General features: G+C 58.8%; 1 protein-coding gene across 6 annotated transcripts in view; it reads right to left on the reverse strand.

The window, feature by feature from the left end:
• Positions 1 to 122: 122 nt before the first annotated feature.
• WIZ (WIZ zinc finger) overlaps positions 123 to 20,057 on the reverse strand; it is a 61,651-nt gene continuing 41,716 nt past the window's right edge. For 4 of the 6 annotated variants that reach the window (XM_056325908.1, XM_056325907.1, XM_056325910.1 and 1 more), the window contains 8 exons: positions 19,685 to 20,050; positions 8,133 to 8,297; positions 6,929 to 7,432; positions 4,268 to 4,804; positions 3,508 to 4,038; positions 2,085 to 2,528; positions 1,677 to 1,869; positions 123 to 1,537 (listed from right to left, as the gene is read on the reverse strand). In XM_056325908.1, the coding sequence (XP_056181883.1) occupies positions 1,378 to 1,537; positions 1,677 to 1,869; positions 2,085 to 2,528; positions 3,508 to 4,038; positions 4,268 to 4,804; positions 6,929 to 7,432; positions 8,133 to 8,297; positions 19,685 to 20,050 (2,900 nt within the window). In that variant the 3' untranslated portion in view covers positions 123 to 1,377. Of the gene's footprint in view, positions 1,538 to 1,676; positions 1,870 to 2,084; positions 2,529 to 3,507; positions 4,039 to 4,267; positions 4,805 to 6,928; positions 7,433 to 8,132; positions 8,298 to 9,734; positions 9,893 to 19,684; positions 20,051 to 20,057 lie in introns of those variants that run through there. The other 2 variants (XM_056325909.1, XM_056325912.1) reach the window with 2 other exon arrangements.

A 20,057-nucleotide genomic window follows, 5' to 3' on the forward strand; every position in this document is an offset into this window, starting at 1 on the left:
CAACCCCTGCCCTCCTCCCCCCTGAGACCTAAAATCACCCCCATTCCCCCCAAAACCACCTCCCCCACCCCCCACCCCATCCCAACATTCTGGGTATCCAGAGACTCTGCTCTCCTCCCGGCTTCATTTCCAGAAGAATTTAATCCATCGTCCCATATTCCCGGGTACAAGAATCACCAGAATATGTCCCAAAAAATTGGAAATAAAAAAAAAAAAAAAAAAAAAAAAAAAGAAAAAAAATTTATCCGTTAAAATTCCTTCCGAAATTCGGAAGTTTTGGGATTTCCAAATAAAAATGAATATTCCTTAATATTCCTTATTTCTACACAAATCTAGAGTTTAAAAAAGTCAGGAGGTCTATGGAGCTAGACGAGGAAAAACCGGGAAAAATAAAGAAATAATAAAGCAACGCTGAAAGTGAGAGGGGGGTGGGGGGAGGGGTGGGGGCTGAGCCGAATCCTCCCAGCGCCGCGGCGGCCCATCCCGGCTGGAAAACTGGGAATTCCCTGTTCCCACTGGAGCTCCCACCCGCTCTGCTCCTCTCCGGTGGATCGGGATGCAGCCGGGGGGGAGGCGGGGGGGGGATGGGGTGTGAATCCCACCGGATGGTGGGAAAAGCGGGAGGGAAGCAGCGGCAGGTTTTTTTTTGGTGTAGGAAAAGGGGATTTTGGGCAACATGCAACCCCGGAACTGAGGGATTCCGACATCTACGCGAGGCTAAATTTTATCATCGCCTATGGAGAGAACAAAAAAAAAAAAAAAAAAAAAAAAGAAAAATTCGAATATACATTAACTCTAAGGGTCATATACAAAATCCACAGCGTTTTCCGGGAACGTGGCTGCTCCCTGAAATTCCCCTCCGGCCCGGCTCCATCCCGAATCGCCGTCGGTAAAGGTGACAGCGTTTGTTCTTTGGGTTTAAAAAAAAAAAAAAAAAAAAAAAAAAAATCATCAAAACAAACAAACAAACAAACAAAAACCTAAAAAAAAAAAACCCAACCAAAAAACCAAAACCCACACGGATTTTGGGAAGCGAGGAAGGGGAATAATTCCCCGTCCTGTCCCGAGACCGACACTGAGTTGTTCCCTCCCCGATCCGGTGCCGGATCCCGGTGTCTCCCGTGGGATCACCGAGGGTCGATCGCCGAGGGTTGTCTTGATCCATGTAGTGCTTGTAGCTGGGATTGTGCCCCCCCGCCAGCTCATTCCCCCGGACAAAGTGGGAAGCTCCGGAGAGGCAAAGGCAGCGCTCGATCCCCCCCTTTCCCGAAAAAAAAAAAGTAACAACAAAAAAAAGGAATCGTGGATGTGGGGAGGGGGGGGGGATGGTGTCGCTTCCCTGTGCCGGCTCGGTCACCGTGAGGGTGGGGGCTCCCGTTACTGAGCCTCGGCGAGGGTGGGGGGGTCTGGGGCTGGGGGAGCTTCGCCCCGTAAAGGATCCGCTTTGGAGAAATTCATTTCCAGGATGTGTCGCTGGAGATGCCGTACCCATTCCTCCTGGATGGAGAGGGGCCCTTGGAATTCCACCTCGCAGAACCTATGGGGGAAGACAGCGTCGGCTCGGGGCGGGGGGGACACGACGTGCGGTTTTAGGGGACCCCTGAAACGAGGGATCCACGCTGGGGATCCCGTGGGATAGGGGGATAACCCCCCCTCCGCTTCCCCAGGGGACCCACCTGCACTTGAGGGTGTAGATGTTCCCCACAAACTTCACCAGGGAGGTCTGTGGGGGGCGGGGGACCAGGGATGGCACCGGCCTCATCCGCGGCGGCGGCTGCCGCGTCTCCTCCATCTTCTGCTGGAATTCAGCCCCTTCCTCTTCCCGGTGGAGCGCGGCATCCAGGGGTCTCGCCTGCCTCCGCTCAAACTCTGGGAGAAGGAGGAATGGGGTGGGGGGTTAGATCCGGGTGGGGGGCACCCAAGGCGGCGTGGCGCAGGGAGCAGCCCCCCCTCATCCCGGGGAACCGGCTCCCTGGGAGGAAGAGGAGGAGAGGGGGGGTCTCTGCTAAGGAAGCCCCGGGAATGGGCCGGGATTTTCCCGGTGTTTTGCCAGTGCTGGAGCCCCCCCCCCAGCCCCGACTCACTGCTGATGTTGGAGCGTTGATGTTCCTCCACCTTCACCAACGAGAGGGGGGAGGTGATCATGGGCCGCTCACCGCCACTTCCCCCATCCAGGATTTTTCCGGCGTCGCCGTGAGCCAGCTCTCCCGTCAATCCTTTATTCAGAAAGGTCACGCCACTACCTTGAAGGCTGAGCGGCATCCGTCGTGCGCCGCCACCGTCGTGATCCCGGGCGTGGGAAGAATTCCGGAATTTCTTAGTGAAGGGGCGCCCGCCTTGGATGTAGCTCCGGTAAGCACCGGCTTTTTGGGGTCGGTGCCGGATCCACTCACTGAGGGTCTCGATGGGGGACCCGTTGACGCACCACTCAGTGACGCCGAACTGCCGCAGGTGCGCGCGCGCGTGGCTGGCCAAGGCCTTACGGTTCTCGAAGTAGAGGCCGCAGAGCTCGCAGCAGGCTTCACTGGCTGGGGGGAGGGGAGGGGGCAAGGCACCGGGGGGTCAGCGGGAAAGACAAGGGAAGGGGCAGGGAGCTGCGCCCCCCCCCCCAGGGTCCTGGGATGGATATGATCCCCCCGGCGCCAACTGCGAGGCGGCACCATGGAGCTGATTTGGGTCGGGGAAGAAGCTCCGACCACAAATCCCTGTTCCCGTCTCCCTCCTCTGTATCCCGAGCCACAATCCCAAATCCCTGCTCCTGTCTCCCTGCTCCCATCTCCCTCTTTATCCCCAAAGCCAAAAACCCACACGATCCCAAATCCCTGCTCCTGCCTCCCTCCTCTGGTAGCCTGAGCCAAAACCCACAGGACCCCAAATCCCTGCTCCCATCTCCTCCTCTGTATTCCCAGGAGCCAAAAACCACACGATCCCAAATCCCTGCTCCCGTCTCCCTCCTCTTTATCCCCAAGCCAAAACCCACAGGACCCCAAATCCCTGCTCTGCATCCCCAAAGCCAACACCCACACGATCCCAAATCCCTGCTCCCATCTCCCTCCTCTGTATCCCGAGCTACAAACCACACGATCCCAAATCCCTGCTCCCGTCTCCCTCCTCTTTATCCCCAAGCCAAAACCCACAGGACCCCAAATCCCTGCTCTGCATCCCCAAAGCCAACACCCACACGATCCCAAATCCCTGCTCCCGTCTCCCTCCTCTGTATCCCGAGCTACAAACCACACGATCCCAAATCCCTGCTCCCGTCTCCCTCCTCTTTATCCCCAAGCCAAAACCCACAGGACCCCAAATCCCTGCTCTGCATCCCCAAAGCCAACACCCACACGATCCCAAATCCCTGCTCCCATCTCCCTCCTCTGTATCCCGAGCTACAAACCACACGATCCCAAATCCCTGCTCCTTCCTCCCTCCTCTGCACCCACAAATCCACCCCCCCCCTTCCCCCCCCAGGGCTGGGGGGCTTCCCCCCGGCCCCGTTCTCCCCCCACTCACACGTGTGCGCCGGTTTGTCGTGCACGGCCTTGGATTTGAAGGGCAGCTCCGCCGGGATGTACGCCTTGTGCTTCCCGTCGGCAGGGGGGCCCAGGCGCTCGTCCTGCAGCGGCCGTTTGGCCGCCAGCGGTGTCAGGAAAGCGCCCTGGGATTTACCGGTGAGCGGCGACAGGGAAATCTCCCGGTTCAAGGTGGAGCTGCCCGGGCTGGGCTTCCCTGGCCGCCCTCCCAGGGATGCCAGGGCCATTCCCTGCAGGATTTTTCCCGAGGCCTTGGGGTCCGTCCCTTCTTCCCCGAGAGATTTGGGGAGTTCGATGCTGGAGGTGTGAGGTTCCTTCTTGATGACGCAAGGTTTGGATTTCTTCTTGAGGATCTCCCGCAGGGTGTCGATGGGTGAGCCGTTGACCGACCACTCGGTCACCCCCATCTGCCGGAGGTGGGATCGAGCGTGGCTCGACAAACCTTTGCGGTTCTCGAAATATTCGCCGCAAAATTCGCAGCGGATATCTCGCACTGGGTCAGCTCGGGAAGCTGTGGGGGAAGAGACAGGGGAGGAGGGAGAGAGAAGGATCAGGATTAAATCCCTCCGTGCTGCTCCCTGCCAGCCACAGCTGGGGTTCCCCTACCGCGGAAGGTGATGTGGGCTCCCCCCAAGCACCGGGAGGAGCCCTCAGCCCTTCCCAAAGCCAGAGGGGATCCCTGTTCCCGAGGGATCTCGGCCCCGCGGAGGGAGCGGGGAAGGCGACGGCCACGGACTTACAGAGGTTCAAGGGAGACATCTCCTCCCGCGGGGACCAGGCTCGGTCGGACGGGTGAGGTTCTCCGTGGAGTCCTCCCGACATCATCTCCCTCTTGATTTCCACCCTCAGCTGATCTTGTTTGAGTTTCTTCTGCAAGGAGGGAGGAGAAAGGCCTGGAAACATCTTCCGGGCGGTGGGAGGTGGGGACGAGGTAGGAGATTGCCCCAGGGGGCTGCCGGCTTGCTGGACCTTCTTGGGGAGGGTGGGGATGTGAAGCTCTCCGGGACCGCGTGGTTCCAAGGATCCCATACTGCCCAGGAGGGTCTTGGCCATGGCTTTTTGCCCGGGACCGGCGGGATTTGAGGCGCTGCTCCGCGGTTGGCTTCGCCGTTTGAGGATCTCCCGCAGGGTGTCGATGGGTGAACCGTTGACATACCACTCGGTCACCCCCATCTGCCGGAGGTGGGATCGAGCGTGGCTCGACAAACCTTTGCGGTTCTCGAAGTATTCGCCGCAAAACTCGCAGCGGATATCTCGCACCGGCTCCGACCCAGAGGCTGCAGGGAGAGAGAGGGAGAAAGAGAAGAAAGATCGGCGTTGTTTGACGGCGGAGCGCAGCCCACGGTGCCAAAGTCAATCCCAGCCTAAAACTGGAAGCAGGCTCAAATCCATCAGGATTCCCCAGGAAAACGCAACAGCTGGGGGCTGCGGGGAGCGGGAGGGCTTCCCAGTGCAACCAACAGCAAAGCTGTGGTCCGGAGCACTGGGATAACGGGGATGCTTGTGGACCCTGGAAGCTGCAAGTCCTGCTTGCGCTGCGGCATCTTCCCGGACACCGCGGAGCCAGTGGCACCGGGACAAACACTGCGTGCCTAAACCGAGCACATCCTGGCTAACCCCGGCTCATCCCGGCCCTGCACGCTTGGCCCTCACGCCAGGGCAATTCCTGCCTCTGGGAAGCAGCGATTCCCGGCAGGATGATGAAGAGGAGGAGGAAGATGAAACAGGAAAAGCTTTTACAACGGCAAACAAGCTGCAGCCTGAGCCCCACGATATAGCGGGCGAGAAACGCAACTTCCCCGGTCCCTGCTGCCTTCCCGCTGCGGAGGGGAAGGAGAAACCACCCGCGCTGCAGCAGGATGGGGAATCCAGAGGCAGATCCCTGCCTGGGAACTGGGATCAAACCCCACAGCGGCTTGGGATCATTTCAGGCGGAGGGGAGATGGGTGCAGGCAGCTGTCCAGCCGTCCCTGCCGGTGGGAAGCGCTCACCGGGGAGGTCGGGGCCGTTCATTTCTAACCTGAGTTGGGATTTTGGGCACCGCTGAAGTGATGCCGGGAAGGAACCTACGGAGAGGGAGCAGAGGCATCGCGGCCAGCCCTGCCTGAGAGCTGGCACGGCCGGGGCTTTAGGTTTTTAGCCAGCAGAAGGGAAATGAGGGTGATCAACCGATCCCTTGCGCCGCAGATTCGGATCTGTTGGCTGCCGCAGCCCGCAGCATGCCAGGGACTCTGCCAGCCCAGGGCCTGCCTGCTCCTACGGCTTCATTAGCAGCCTCACCAAGAGGAATTCCCATGCTGGCTACGGGACAGGCGGGAAGCGCTTTTCTGTTGCTGCTCCAAGGATGAGCCGGGGCCAAAATCGGCGTTTTCTGCCACCGGCAGAGAAGCAGCACCCAGAGAGCATCTCCACTCCAGCAAACCCACAGGCGCCTGTCCCAGCACCCGCCAGCATCCTGCTCTGCCATCCCGGAGCTTTTCAGCTGATGAAAAGTGAGCTGGGAGATGGGACGGAGCAATTTTATAACCACGCGGCTCAGAGAAACCTGACAGGATTAGGAAATCCCCAGGCGTGGGGATCTGGAGGGATATCAGGTCTTCAAGCCACTCCTGCAACAAGGGGAGGAGCGGATACAGCACGTGCTGGGATGCCGTCTTCTGCTTTATCCCATGGAACGACCCCCAAACGCACCGCAGTTCCCACCGGGGATGGCCAAGTGCCTGCGGGCGCTGCCAGTGGTGGCACGGCTTTGCTGGGCAAGCCCAGGAATGAGGATGAAGAACTAACGAGGCAAAGAGCCCTTGGAAGTGTTGATGAAGACGTTCCCGGCAAGATGCGGCACGCTGGGAGAAGGCAGGTCTGCTGCCAGGAAAACCATTTCGATCCAAAGGTGTCGGAACGTCACCCATAGGGAGCTTGGGGACAAAGAGGGACACGGCAGGACCAGGGCTGCGGTCCTAAGAGCACATCTAGCGGTGGGAATGGCAACAGGGAACGGGCTGATGCTGGCCAAAGCCACCAGGCTCTGTTGGGAGAAGGGAGCTGGCTGTGCCGGATCAAGCCACGGCGCAGGAAGGTGCTCCGCACTGGCCAAACCACAGCCCAGAGGAGCTGAGGGAGGTGAGAGAAGCAAGCCAGAGAGATGTGAAAAGCTCAGAGGGCAGAGAGCCAGCAGTTTTCCTGAAATCCCGATGGAAATGCCCATTTTCCCAGGCAGGGAAGACTGTCACCTCCACTAGTCACAACCAAGTGGCACATTATCTCTCCGGCCTGGCCATTGCCAAACACCGGCTCCTGCCCTCCCAACACCAAGGGACACCCAGCTTAGCAGCACAGGATGGGAGAAGATGGGAATTTCTTCTCTAAACGGGAAACATTAGGAATAAAAAAGAAAAACTCACTTAAATTGAGTGGTCCTTCCTCATCTGCCTGCGGCCACTGGGCTTTCGGAGAGCTCTGCAGAGGGCTCAGTGAGAGCTTGGAGCTCTTCTCCTCGGGGTTTTTCGGAGACGGGGACCCCGAAAGAGCAGGTGGCACCTTCTTCAGGATGGGGGATCCCGGTTGCGAGAGGTTTTTCGAGAAGCCGGGAGGGGATTTGATGGCTTTATTTACGGGACCATCCAGCGGGCGATCGCTGGCCTTGCCGAGCGCCAGGAGCGTGGGTCGAGGGGAACCGGTGGCGGCGTCTTTGGGGGAACCGGATTTTTTGCCAAGGGTGGGAGACATGGGGCTGCCGTCGGGTTTGCCTTTTTGCTTCATCAGTTCGTAAAGCAAATCGATGGGAGCCCCACTGCTCTCCGATTCAGCTACGCCAAGTTGCCGTAGGTGAGAACGGGCGTGGCTGGATAAACCTTTGCGGGTTTCGAAGCAGGCACCGCACACTTCGCACGTCGTAAGGTTCTGGGCTAAAAAGAAAAAGAAGAAAAAGAAAAAAAAAAAGAGAGGAAAAAGAAAAACAAAAATCAGGGCACGGCTGCGGCAGGAGGCACAAGGAGCAGCACCCAGCAACGCTGTTTCTCCCCCCCCCCCCCCCGCCCCCCAAGGGATTTTTCCCACCCCAACCCTAATTTTGAACAATAAGATGCTCCGTGTGCCCCGGCGCAGGCAGGAATAAAGCAGGGAAGAGCGAACAGAGCTGGGGGAGGACAAGGATCACTGCGCTGGGGTGGAAGGAGACCAGTTTTCCTGCTTGAGAATGTTTTCCAGAGTGTTTTGGGAAGCCTTGCCTGCAATTGGTGAGCCACAGGCAGGCTCCAAGGCCAAGCTAGGGAGGGAGAGGGATCTCAAAGCGATTGTTTTCGGGAAATGTCGTTAACTAGGAGAGGAAGGACTGATTGAGGTGGTTTAAGGAGAACAGGGAGTGCACATTGGTCCCAGCAAGCTTTGGAAAGCTGCTGGCACTGGGGAAAGAAAAGCGACGTAAACCAGTGGTACCGGAGTACTACGTGGCCACCATCTTAATTAAAGGATTAATTAAGCAAAACAACCTGAAAATCCTCCTGGATCAGGTTAAATAAACACCTGCCAGGCTGCCCGCTCTCTCCTCACAGCAAAAACTTAGTGCTGGGCTGTTGCAGACACCAAGAAGCCAGGCAAAATACTCACTTTTGGAGTCCTGAGGCTCTGGTTTGCTCCCGGGTGGCTCAGGAGACAGTTTGGTCCCTATCCTGGTGGGGGGTTGATCCATCTGCCCAGCGGGAGCACTTTTTTTCGGGAGAGGGGGTGAACCCACCTCCATGGCCACCAGCTCTTCCTCTTCTGGAGCCAGGACTGCCAAGATAAAGAAAGAGTCAGAGTCTCAGCGGGGATGATGCAGCTGACAGATCCATGGCAGGAGGTAGCAAAGGTTTAAGCTGTTCCAGAAGAGCTTCAGACAGAGAATGGGGGAGAACAGGGCTCTGCACGGGGCTGGCGGGGGCTTTCAGAGGGGGAGACCCACCCCGGTGGCAGATGACATGCCACCGGGACAGCGGTGACCTGCCAGTGGGATTTGGGGGAGCCTGGGGACAGCGGGAGGTGGGAAGGATGTGGCATTTCCCTGCAGGAGGGGAGATGGTGACAGCTCCTTGCGAAGGGGGGAAATGGTGGCAGTGCCCTCAGAGAAGATGGTGGCAGCTCTCTGGAGAGGGGGGGGGACATAGATGAAGGTGGCAGCTCCCGGGGGGGGTGTGACAGGGACATAAAGGTGGCATCTCTCTTTGGTGGGATGGATGGATGGGGGCAGCTCCCTGTGAGGAGGGGGACAGAGACAGTGGCAGCTCCCGGGGGGGGGGGGGGGGGGGGGAGGGCAGGAAAGGTGGCAGCTCCCTGGAGGCGGGGGGGGGAACAGGGTCAGTGGCAGCTCCCTGCGGGGGGGGGAGGAAAAACATAAAGGTGGCAGCTCCCTGCAGAGAGGGGGGCAGGGACATTGGCAAGTCGCTGCAGTGGGGGGAGGGCATAAAAGTGGCATCTCCTTGCGGGGAGAGGGACAGGGAAAATGGCAAGTCCCTGCGGGGGGGGGGGACGGGGGACAGGGAAAGTGGCAGCTCCCTATGGGGAGGGGAACAGGGCCAGTGGCAGGTCCCTGCGGGGGTGGGGAGATGGGGAAGGTGGCAGCTCCCTGCAGGGGACCAGAAAGGTGGCAGCTGCCTAAGGGGAGGGGACAGGGAAAGTGGCAGCTCCCCGCGGGGGGGCCGGCCGCTGGCAGCCCCGCCCGGGCCAGGGGGCGGGTTGGGGGCTGCCTCGGGCTCCCCGGGCCCCGCTCCCAACCCCGGGGCGGTGCCAGGGCGCAGCCGGGATTTGCATCCCCCTACCCCAGATCGTGTGCCCCCCCCCCCCCCCGCCCCGGGGGGGCGGAGAGGAAGGGAAAGGCTTCCCCCCCCGCCCCCCACCCCCGCCCTTGCCCCCAGCAGTGACAGAAACCGGGCGCGGCCCGTTGCGAACGGCCAGGCCAGGCCTGGGGGCCCCGCCGAGGGGATGGCGGGGCCCCCGTGAGGAACAAAGCGAGGCCGGGGCACGGACAAAGGAGGGCGGCGGCTCGGCGACAGCGGCCTCCACCGGGCCCCCCCCCTCCCTTCCCCTCCCCTCCCCCGTCAGTGCCGGGCCTGGAACGGCGGCGGCCCCCGGCCGGGCCCGCCGCTGCGGCGGGGGAAGGGGGGGGTGGGGTGGGGGCCGCGGGTGGGCCCGGGCGCGGCGGGGCGGGGTCGGCGGAGGAAAAGGGGGCCTCACCCGGCTCGGGCGCCGCCTCGGGCTCGGGTTCGCCGTCCCCACCCCGGTCCCGGTCCCGGGGTCGCGGCGCCGCCGCCGCTTTTGTCACTTTGGGCTGCGAGGAGGTGGAGGCCGCCATCTTGGCTCCGGCACATGCGGGGCGGCCGCCAGGCCGTTAGGCCGAGCGCCGAGCCGCGCGCGCCCGCCCGCCAGGCCGAGCGGTCGAGCGCCGAGTGATGGGGGGGGTGGGGGGGCGGGAAGGGGCGCTCCCCGGGGCGGGAGGTCGAGTGCCGAGCGATCGGCGCCCCCCGCGGAGAGACGCGCGGGAGGTGGCGGCAGGGTGGAGGGGGGAGCGCCGAGCGATCGAGCAGTGCGGTGGGGAGGGGGCTGCTCGGCCCAGGTCTGCAGGCACCGGACAAGGCCCCGGGACCAGGCCCAGCTCAGCCCCAGGACGGACGTACCCAGGCGGCCGGGGGTCCCGGGCCCCACAGGGCCTGGCTCTGCCTACTGGGCCCCGGCTGCGATATGGGGCAGGGGCCGGGCCCAGCCCCACGGCCCATGTCCCCCCATGGTCCCCTCACACCTCCAGCCCCAGGGTCTAGGCCCCCACATGGGCCTGCTGCCCCCCAGCCCCATATCTCTCCATGGTCCCCCTCACAATCCAGTCCCACAGGTCCCCCAACGGGGCCTGCTGCCCCACAGGTCCCAGATCTATGTCCTTCCATGGTCCCCTCGCACCTCCAGCCCCAGGGTCTAGACCTCCACATGGGCCTGCTGCCCCCCAGGCCCCAGGTTTATGTCCCTCCACTGTTCCCTCACACCGTTAGCCCAGGCCCCCAAAGGGGCCTGCTGCCCCCCAGCCCCAGGGTCCATGTCCCCCCATGGTCCCCTCACACCTCCAGCCCAGCCCCACGGGCCTGCTGCCCCCCCCCAGCCCCATGGCCCATGGCCCTCCATGGTCCCCTCACACCTCTAGCCCAGCCCCACAGGCCCCCAGTGGGGCCTGCTGCCCCACAGGCCCAGGCTCTATGTCCCCCCATGGTCCTCTCAAACCTCCAGCCCAGCCCTATAGGCCCCCCGATGGCACCTGCTGCCCCCCAGCCCTGTGGCCCACGTCCCTCCATGGTCCTCTCAAAGCTCCAGCCCCACAGGCCCCCCTGCTGCCTGCTGCCCCCCAGCCCCATGGCCCTCCGTGGTCCCCCTCACAGCCCTGCCCCACAGGCACCCCATGGTGCCTGCTGCCCCCCAGCCCCTGGCTCACCCCCCCTCCCCTACCAGGGCTCTCCCCATCCCCCATGGCTTGTGTGGGGCTGCCCCAGCCCCATACCCAGCCGACAGCACCATCTGGACACCTCCCGAGATGGAAAAGGCCACCCATGGCCTTTCTCCATCCCCATCCCTCTGCCACAGCCCCAGCTGCCACAGGGAGCGGGTTTCTGTTCAAACCACCCCCCAAAAAAGCAACAAAAAGCAAAAAGTGAAGCAATCCTCTGCCCAGAGCGGGGACACACGGACATCAGCCGCCTCATCGGGCACTGCGACCCCTCCTCAGAGCAGGGGGTCCCCAATAATGCCGGAGCACTGACTCAACGGGACACGAGGCAACTCGGCAAAGCCTCCCTGAAAGCCCCATTCCCAAGGAAACCAAGGAGCAGCGCTGGAGCCAGCTGAGGACGCCACATTTTTGGCGAGAGCTATCCCCAAATTACAGCAGGTGTTGGGAGAGAGCAAGCCCGGCAAAGGGAGGCCCAGCCGCGCTGCCCAAGGCAAAGAGCGGGTCCTGTCAGAAAAGGGAATGATGGAAACCATGTATAGGAACCCAAAATCCACCCAGAGTGGGGGAAAAAAAAAATCCACCTGGATTGCAAAGCAGCCGTAATGAGCGCAGACCGTTAACCTCAGTGGTGAGGAGATGACCCAATCCTGCAGGAACCATCCCCATCCACTCCTGGAACATCAGGGTGAAGGAATGTGGCTCTAACTGAAGGAACTTACAGATCAATAAAAGTTACGGAGCCTAAAATAGAAATACAGAAAGATGGAGCGTGTAATCGTTACCTTGGCCAGGTTCTGCTCAGCCCCATTCTCCTCCTCACATCCCTGGGGAAGGAAAAGCAGAGCAGCATGGCCACAAGTGTTTCCTTACGGTTTCTGGGCTTAAGAGTTGAAAAACGGCGTTCAAAGCCGGCTGATTTGGTCCGTAATTCCACCAGGAAAACCCACGTGCGATGGCAAACCCGCCTGAGGCTCCCAGAGTACATCAACAAAAACAAACCAAGAAGGGCCAGCTGGGGAAAAGGAGACAGCCCGCGAGAGCCACAGCGAAAACAGAATCAGACCCACCCTGGACACTTCATTTTTTTACCACGGGGAAGCTCTGGAGGTTCAAATACCTCCTTTGGTATTGCAAGAGGGCTTAAAAACGGATGGTAGGTGCTTAATCCATCTACCATCGGCTTCTGCGAGGTTAAAGAAGCCACGACGGGCCAAATCCTGATGTTTTTAGGGAGTTTCAAAGCCTGCAGCAGGAACCAGAGGTCTCCAGGGGCTCCGGTCTCTGTGCAGTGACGACACGGCGGGTCTTATCCTGGCCGGTTTTCGGGGGAGACGCGCTCACAGTAGCACAGTCACAAGTTCTCAAGGAGCCATGAAACACCTTCACCCCAATTCTCAACAAACCACGGGCAGAACAGGGGAGGGAAAAGCCCCTCGTCACAGTTGACATCCCATTGCACCTGCAAAAATGCTCCGGTAGGATAACCTGCTGCTTTAACCCGGATTCAAGGGATGATCTCTGGAGCAGCCAGTGCCGCTTCCCAGCTGCAGAGCTCAGCTTTGCCCTGTGGACTGAAAAAACTCCGATTCCCTCGAATTTGAGCCAAATCTTCCTGAAAAATATCCAGCGAAGGCAACCAGGGGTATGGGAAATGCCGGGACGGGCAGAGCTGCCTGCTCGCTGGCTCACTATCGGGCTCCGTCTGGGGTGAGGATGAAAGCATCTGTCTCGGCTGGCCAGCCTACAGCATCCAGAGCGCCGTGCAAGCCGGTTCCTTGCCAAGGAGCTTCTGCCAGCTCCCTGTCACGCTTTTGAGCCATCAAATCATTTTAAACGTGGTGCTTCCCCTTGCTGGCTCTGCCGAGGAGGACGGGCTGCCGACGAACTCCGCTTCAAGTCCTTCTCCTCTTTCTCCACTGGGGTGGTAAGGTAAAAAACCTCTCCTCGGGTTAAAAAAGCTGGAGAAAACGTCAGGAGGAGGAGGAGGTCATAAGGAATTGGTGTGGCAGGCACAGCTCGCCCAAATTGAACAGGGAGAGGAGAAAGACAAGGAATCGATGCTGTTCCTTTCTCTGCTGTCCTCCCGTTGGGACGTGGAGGTGGCTGCAGGACCCGTGGGTACCCCGGGTCATCCCAGCTCGGGGCTCCCCCCCCTACAACATCCCCTTCTCCAACACTTACAAACCAGGGTCTCCCCAAAACATGATGAAAGGGACAATTTCTACCCTCGGTTGCCAAGATTGAAATAGGTTACGGTGACCATCTGCCTTCCAGTGCTGCCCCCAGGGATCCTTACTCTGCGATTCCTGTGCTGGAAGACCTGGTTGAGAGATTTCACGTCTCTGGTGGCCATAAATCGGCAGTGGTGAAAATGGGAGCTCAAATCCAGGCTAAAAACCTGACGTATGGCCTCCCTGTGGCGCTGCCTACCATCCGAAATCTTCAGAGACTGGGAGAAAAAGAGTATCAAGGGCAATGGTGGTGCTATCCCCGTGCAGGGGAAGGAGGGAAGGGGAGCAGAAGGCCAACGCGAGCTCTTCACGTTGGAACTCAAGAAAGGAATCAAAGATGGGAGAAAGTAGGTCAGGCTGTGGGTGAGCAGCGAACAAGCACAGAGGGAGGAAAATCAGAAAAAACGACACAAAAGGAGAGCGTGACCCTGAGAGCCGTAACCTCAGGAGGGTCCTCAGGGCACATTAACCCACGAGAGGGGTGGTGGCACCTCCAACCCTCTCCAAACTCAACGGGACATGGCCCTGAGCAACCTGACCTGGCTTTGGAGTTGGAGCTGGCACCAGCACCTGGGGGCAGGTCCAGATCTCCGGAAGGTTTTGTTAATCCGTTTGTCCGCGATGAACACGGCCACCACAGGACGCGTAGGCGTCGCTCCTCGACAGAAAGGAGGATGAAAGGCCACGTCCACAGAGCAACTTGGTTCCTTCGTGGAGGGTGACCACAAGGAAGAAAAGGTCAGGGTGGAGATCGGAGCTGCTGCTGAGCTGTGCCAAGGTCTTTCCTCTCCAGTCAAAGAGTCGAGGAAGAAATGAGGCTCAAAAAAACCCTGTAAAATCTAGTAAGAAATAATAATAAAAGTCCTCTTCCAGCCCTGGTTGTGCCTTCCCCTCCTGATCTCCGCCAGCCTCTTGCTGAGGCTGTGGTTGTCCCCATGCCAGGCACCATGGGCTCCTCCTGGCCCTGGCAGCTTGCACCCCCTGGATGAAAAGGGGGGGGCGGGGGCAGGAATCCAAGGAGTTGTAGGGCCTCTGCCTGCTCGTATCTCAGAGTGGATCACACCAGGGTTCCCCCAGGACACCCCTAAAATCAGTTTTGGAGCCCTGGACACTCAGACCCTGTCCCTTTTTCACTCGTCGTCTACTGGAAGGAGCTCCCAGTTCTCCACGTGTCCAGGAGCGCAGCCCTGCAGAGGGACCTGGGGCTTTTGGCCCATGAGAAGCTCCACCGGAGGCACAGCCAGAAGGGCCACCTGTGTCCCAGCCCAGTGGAGCAAACCAGGTGAAAGATGTGGTTGTCCCACATCTTGGTGTGACCTGGCCTTGAGCCTGTGGGCAAATTTTGGGCTCCACAATCTAAGGAGGACATAAAAAAATATTAGAACGTGTCCATAGCAAACTGAAAGTCGTGATTGTCCCATATCTTGGTGTGACCTGACCTTGAGTGTTGTGGGTGCTTTGGAGCTCCACCATTTTAAGGAGGACAGAAGAACATCAGAGAGGGCAACAGAGATGGTGGAAGGACTCAAGCAGAACCTTGGGAGGAGTGGCTGAGGCCATCAGGGTCGGTCAGCCTGGGGATGAGGAGGCTGAGGAGGGACCTTATCGCTGCCTCCAGCTTCCTTGTGATGGCCAACGGGGACGGAGGTGCTGATCTCCTCTCCCAGGTGCCTGGCGATAGGACGTGAGGGACCAACTTAAAGTGGCATCAAGGGAAGTTCAGACTGGCCATTGGGAAAGAGTTTTCCATGGAACAAGCTCCCCAGGGATGAGGTCATGGCTCCAAGCCTGCTGGTGTCCAAGAAGAGTTTGGAGAACGCTCTTAGATACAGGGTTTAATGTGTAGGTTGCCCCGTGTGGCATCTGGAGTTGGGCTCGATGATCCTCGTGGGTCTCTTGCAACCCAGGAGATCCTAAGAATGTTTCTTCTTTTTTATGTTCTAGAGAGGGAAAAGACATTCTAGCCAAGGCAGGACCCTGGGCATGGTAGGGGCAAGCTCAGTCCTCATGTGGGGGCTGAAGATGAGCAAGTACCAGATGAAGGAGTTACAGAATCATTCCCTGCCCTCTCCTCATGCTCCTGAAAACCCACGCCACGTCTGATGCACTCCAGAAGGAAAGACTCTGCGTGGGGGGTAGGTCAACCAGTAAATTCACGCCTGCTCCTACTCCCAGATGTGGTGAAACATCACTCTGCCTGCACGGGAGCAGATCAGGAGAAGAAATCTCACTCTAGCAGAAGACCTTGCAGTATGGGACAGTTGGGGAATTAAATCTGGGGGGGGGGGAAAGGGGGGAGAAGGGCAGGATGATGGTGGCCAGCCTGCAAAAGCAGTCCAGGCAACGGAGCGAGGCGAGGCAGGCTACGAAGAGGGGGAGCTGCGAGCCGTTTTGGAGAGGATGCAATTGCCTAACGCTTCTCAACGCCTGCCAAGAAGCGCCACGTGTTCTCCGAGGTGGCTGCCAAAACGCTGGGAGCCAGGAGATACATAAACAGCCTCGCTAATGAGCCAAGCTGGGCTTGACGGAGGCGGCTGCGGCAGCAGGGCACACCTCCAGCCATCACAGCGAGAGGGGGAAGCCACCGCTGAGCACGGGGACCTCCTCAGAGAAGCCACCAGCTCCACTGGGGACAGCCGAAGAACGAGCGGTCTCACAGAAAAGGGGCGAGGGGGCAAAAAAAAACCCCAAACCAAACAGTTTTCAGACTTTTAAGCTGTTCAAAACCAAACCAGAGCGAATGTTGCAACCCCTGCTGCGTCCTGGGATGGGCGAGAGCCAAGAGATCCCTCCTGCTCTCCACGGCACCGCATCTGGGACGCGTCCCACGTTAAGCGCAGAATTCCGTGGAGGGTTCAGACATACCAGGGAGGGAATTGCAAATGATCAGTGGTCTGAAACCATGGCCAAAACCTGGAGACTGACAGATATGGATCTACAGAAGAGCAGAAACCGTTGTCTTTGCTTACCGAGATAACCAACGATGGGTTTAGATACTGAGAAAACCAACGACCCCGTCAGCTTCCTAAGGGTGAGGCCAGCGCGGGTGCTAAGGACAGTGGTGGAGGCTCCGTGAGGGAACTGGTAACCTCCAAGATCCCCCCAGTATCTCAAAACATCCTGGGTTTGCCACCCACGCTCCCATCCAACCCACCAGTGCAGCCAAACCCAAGTTCTCACCACTGACCCCAACACCTACTTCCTCCCTTTGACTTTTAGTTTTGCTTAAAGAGGTTGGTTTGGGGTTTCTTTTGTTTTTAAACAAGCAGCCAAGGGTAGGATACCAGCAAACTGGCAAATGTTTAACCCATGGCCCTTTCCCAGTGCTGCTCTTTGTTCCTCCTTCGCGTCCCACCTGTGAACAGCTCTGGGAGGTGATGCTTCACCCCACGAGGACGGAGACCCTCGGGTGTCGCAGCGATTTGCTTATGAACCCAAGGAGGAAAAGCACCACCGTGCACATCAAATCGATCTCCCAACACCCAGAGCTGAATCCTCCGCCTTTGTTTCCCGCTGCAGCCTCGTTAGAAACCACAAACCGCAGCCAACTGCTCACCAAGGTCTCCCCACCCCCCCCCCCAAAAAAAGGGGGATTTCTCCCCGGAGTGCTTGGAGGGTTTCGGTTAAGGGTCTACCGATATTCTGAGCTCAACCGGCTCCGGAGGCATCTTGTGACGTTGGCAGAGACCTTCTGGCTGTTTCCTTCACTGGAAGCACAGAGGAAGGAAGCAGGAAGCGGTTTGCAGAGCTGCCTGTGGATTCTGAGCCGCGACATCAGCCCAGGGCACCGACAGCATCACCACTGCTGCAGCACGGGGCTGTCGGCACCGCGGCATGGAGACACCGCCGGGTCCGGTGCCCTGCCAGATCCTCCCACCTTTATTGCAAACAGCTTTTATCTCGTTCATGTGGCTTAAACAAACTGTACGTTGTGGAATTTGGATAAAAGACAGGCAGAGGGTGCCGGGCTAAGCAGGTGCCCTAATGCTGACTCCCGGCTCCAGCCCGGGAGCTGCGGTCGAGGCTTCGGCACGGCCACAAACACCCCTGCCGAAGCAGGCAGCTCACCTGAGCTCTCACACAAGCGATTCGGAGTGACAAACGGGCACAAAAAAAACCCAGCCGAAATCCTCCCAGCGACGGGTTTGGCACTCCCCATCACCCAACCTGCTCCCCTGTTTGCTCAGCTGCATCCTCGCAGCCGGACCCAGAGCAAGAGTTAAATAAATATTGCAACGCCGCGGGTGCTGCTGCGTGCCGAAATCGGTTGCAACAGAGAGTTGCAGCGCGGAGTGCCCTGAAAGTGTCATGTGGGGCTGGAAGCAGAACGGGGAAGGGCTTGGAGTCGTCTCCATGAGCTGGGGTGGGTAACCAAAGAGCCTTCAGGCTGGGATTTAAATACAGAAGGCGTCCCCAGATCCCTGTCTCCAGCGGATCCATCCCCAGATTGCTGTCTCCACCTGATCCCTACCTCCACCTGACCCGTCCCCAGATCCCTACCCCCACCCGACCCGTCCCCAGATCCCTACCCCGACCCGATCTGTCCCCAGATCCCTACCCCCACCTGATCCATCCCCAGATCCCTACCCCCACCTGATCCGTCCCCAGATCCCTATCTCCACCTGACCTGTCCCTAGATCCCTATCTCCACAGGATCCCCTGTGCATGCTTTGGTTACACAACAGGTTGCCGAGCCGGGGATTGTGAAGTTTTCCAAATTTACCCATTTTCTTGGCCCCCGACGACAAAACTCGTAAGCAGACAGAGCTCGCAAGGTTAAACCTGGGAGCGCAGGACACCTAAGGGGGTGTTTGAGCTCCTGCCCTTGCGCAGGTCACGCTCACCCCACGCGAGGTGGGTCACCCCACGTGAGGACATCTGTCCTCAGCCTTATCTGGGTGGAAACACAACACCTAAACAGACCAAAACCGAGCTCTGATCCCACGACTTTTACCTAGAAGGACAATTTCCAACCTGATTTCACCCACCAGCATTTCAAAACGACGGGTGAGGGGCACGGCGAGGAGCAGGAGCCGTTCCCAGCCCAGGACCAACATCACATGCTGAAAAAAAACCCTCGAGTATGTTGCCCAAACCGATAAGCGAGATCGTATTTCAAGACGTGACCCATTTTTAAGAAGTGGAAAAAAAAACCAACCAAACTTCACATCGGGGACATTCGATAGGAGATCTGCCGCATGAAGAACTGCACTCGCCTCTACTCCACTAAGTGGTTGTTGCTGAAAGGCGGCCACATTTTCTTCACCGAGACACTTTCCACCCTTCTTCATCACAAAATACCCAAGCCCTAGTTTTTCCGAATGGTGGCGCTATCTCTAAAGGCTCGTGCCAATAAATTCTGGGCACTGGGAGATACAAAAATTGCCAAAGAATGGCCAGAGGCAGCAGAAACCCAGGGAAACCCTCCAAAACCACCTCACGTTGGCACTGGCTACCACCCTGGGCTGGTGGCCGTTCATCCTCCGAGGTTTGCCATACTGGGGAACAAGAATTTGGGTTTATTTGGTTTTTTTTTATTTTGCGTTTGTGGTGCTCAATGCTCGTTCCAAAGAGCAGTCAGGCACGTGGAGTAGCCTGGAGAGGTGGGATGACAGGCTTTTTGATATTTCGATTAAAGCCAGCGAGCTTCTCGCTGCAGGGATGGATCTAACGTCGGATTAGGCTGAGCAGCACCTAAAGAAGCTGCTTCAAAGGCTTCAAGATGCTGCCAGAAGCAACAGGCGTCAGTAGGTTGTTGCTTTTCCTCATGCAGGAGGAAGTTTTTAAGACTTTAGAAGCACAGGACGTTGCAAAGTTTTTGGTATGAGCTCAGTTTTGTGGTGCTTTGCAAGAGAAACCTGGAAGCTGTTTGGGATGGGCTCTGCTCTGGAATAAATAATCCTGTTTGAATAGTCTGGAGCTCCATGGATGGAGCAGGACCAGCTCAGCCCCAAATCCATTCGGGAAAGACCTTTTACACGTCCCACCATGGTCAGGAAAAACAAGGAGCTGCGGGGTAAAGACAGATCCCCAGCCCCGAGGTCGCATCCTGCCCTCTGCGTGGCTGAGCGCTGCCAGGCTGGGCTGGCACCAGCGACCACGCTCTTCTCCTTCCTTCCACCCACGTTCTGCCCCAGGGATTTACAAAGCCCCGACAGAAACCCTGTTCCTAACCACGACGCTTTTCCAACAACCAAAGCCCGAGCGCCCCAAGCGCAGCTCCATGGCAAGACGCAACCCCTCCAGCCACCGCGCCGCTCGGCTCTTTCATCCGCCGGCATCTCCACGCCCCTGCCGCCAAGCCGGCGTGGGATTCCACAGGACACACAGCGTCAACGATGGAGACTTAAATCAATGCCAGGTTACGGCGACTAAACCCTTCCCTGTAAAAATCTGCCCTCCGGCAAGGCTCCGTTCTGCGAGACGCGATGGGTCCGGGGTTATGAAAATTTGGGACCACTTACCGTCTCTGTAGGACTGCAGGGACTCGTCTCCCCACGACGGGGGGAACGGGGAGAGAGGAGAGCGTGGGATGCTGCACTCGGACATGGGGGTCATGCTCTTGTGAGGCACGAAGCCGTGAGCTTCCCTCTCTCGGCTCGGGGACGAGGGCTCAGCTCCCATCGCCGCTTGCAGCATCGGATGCTCCGAGGAGTTGGCCAACAGCTCCTTGAGGATGTTGATGGGCGAGATGGTGAGCTCCCAGTTGGTGATACCAAAGTCTCTCAGGTGGGCTCTGGCGTGGCTGGAGAGACCCGCCCGCGTGTCGAAACCGGCCCCGCAGAACTCGCATCGCATCAGGCTGAAAGTGCTCGGGTCGAAGTTCGCAACTGCAGA

Source organism: Falco biarmicus, assembly GCF_023638135.1.
Source record: "Falco biarmicus isolate bFalBia1 chromosome 13 unlocalized genomic scaffold, bFalBia1.pri SUPER_13_unloc_2, whole genome shotgun sequence".
In the NCBI taxonomy this organism is placed as follows: domain Eukaryota; kingdom Metazoa; phylum Chordata; class Aves; order Falconiformes; family Falconidae; genus Falco; species Falco biarmicus.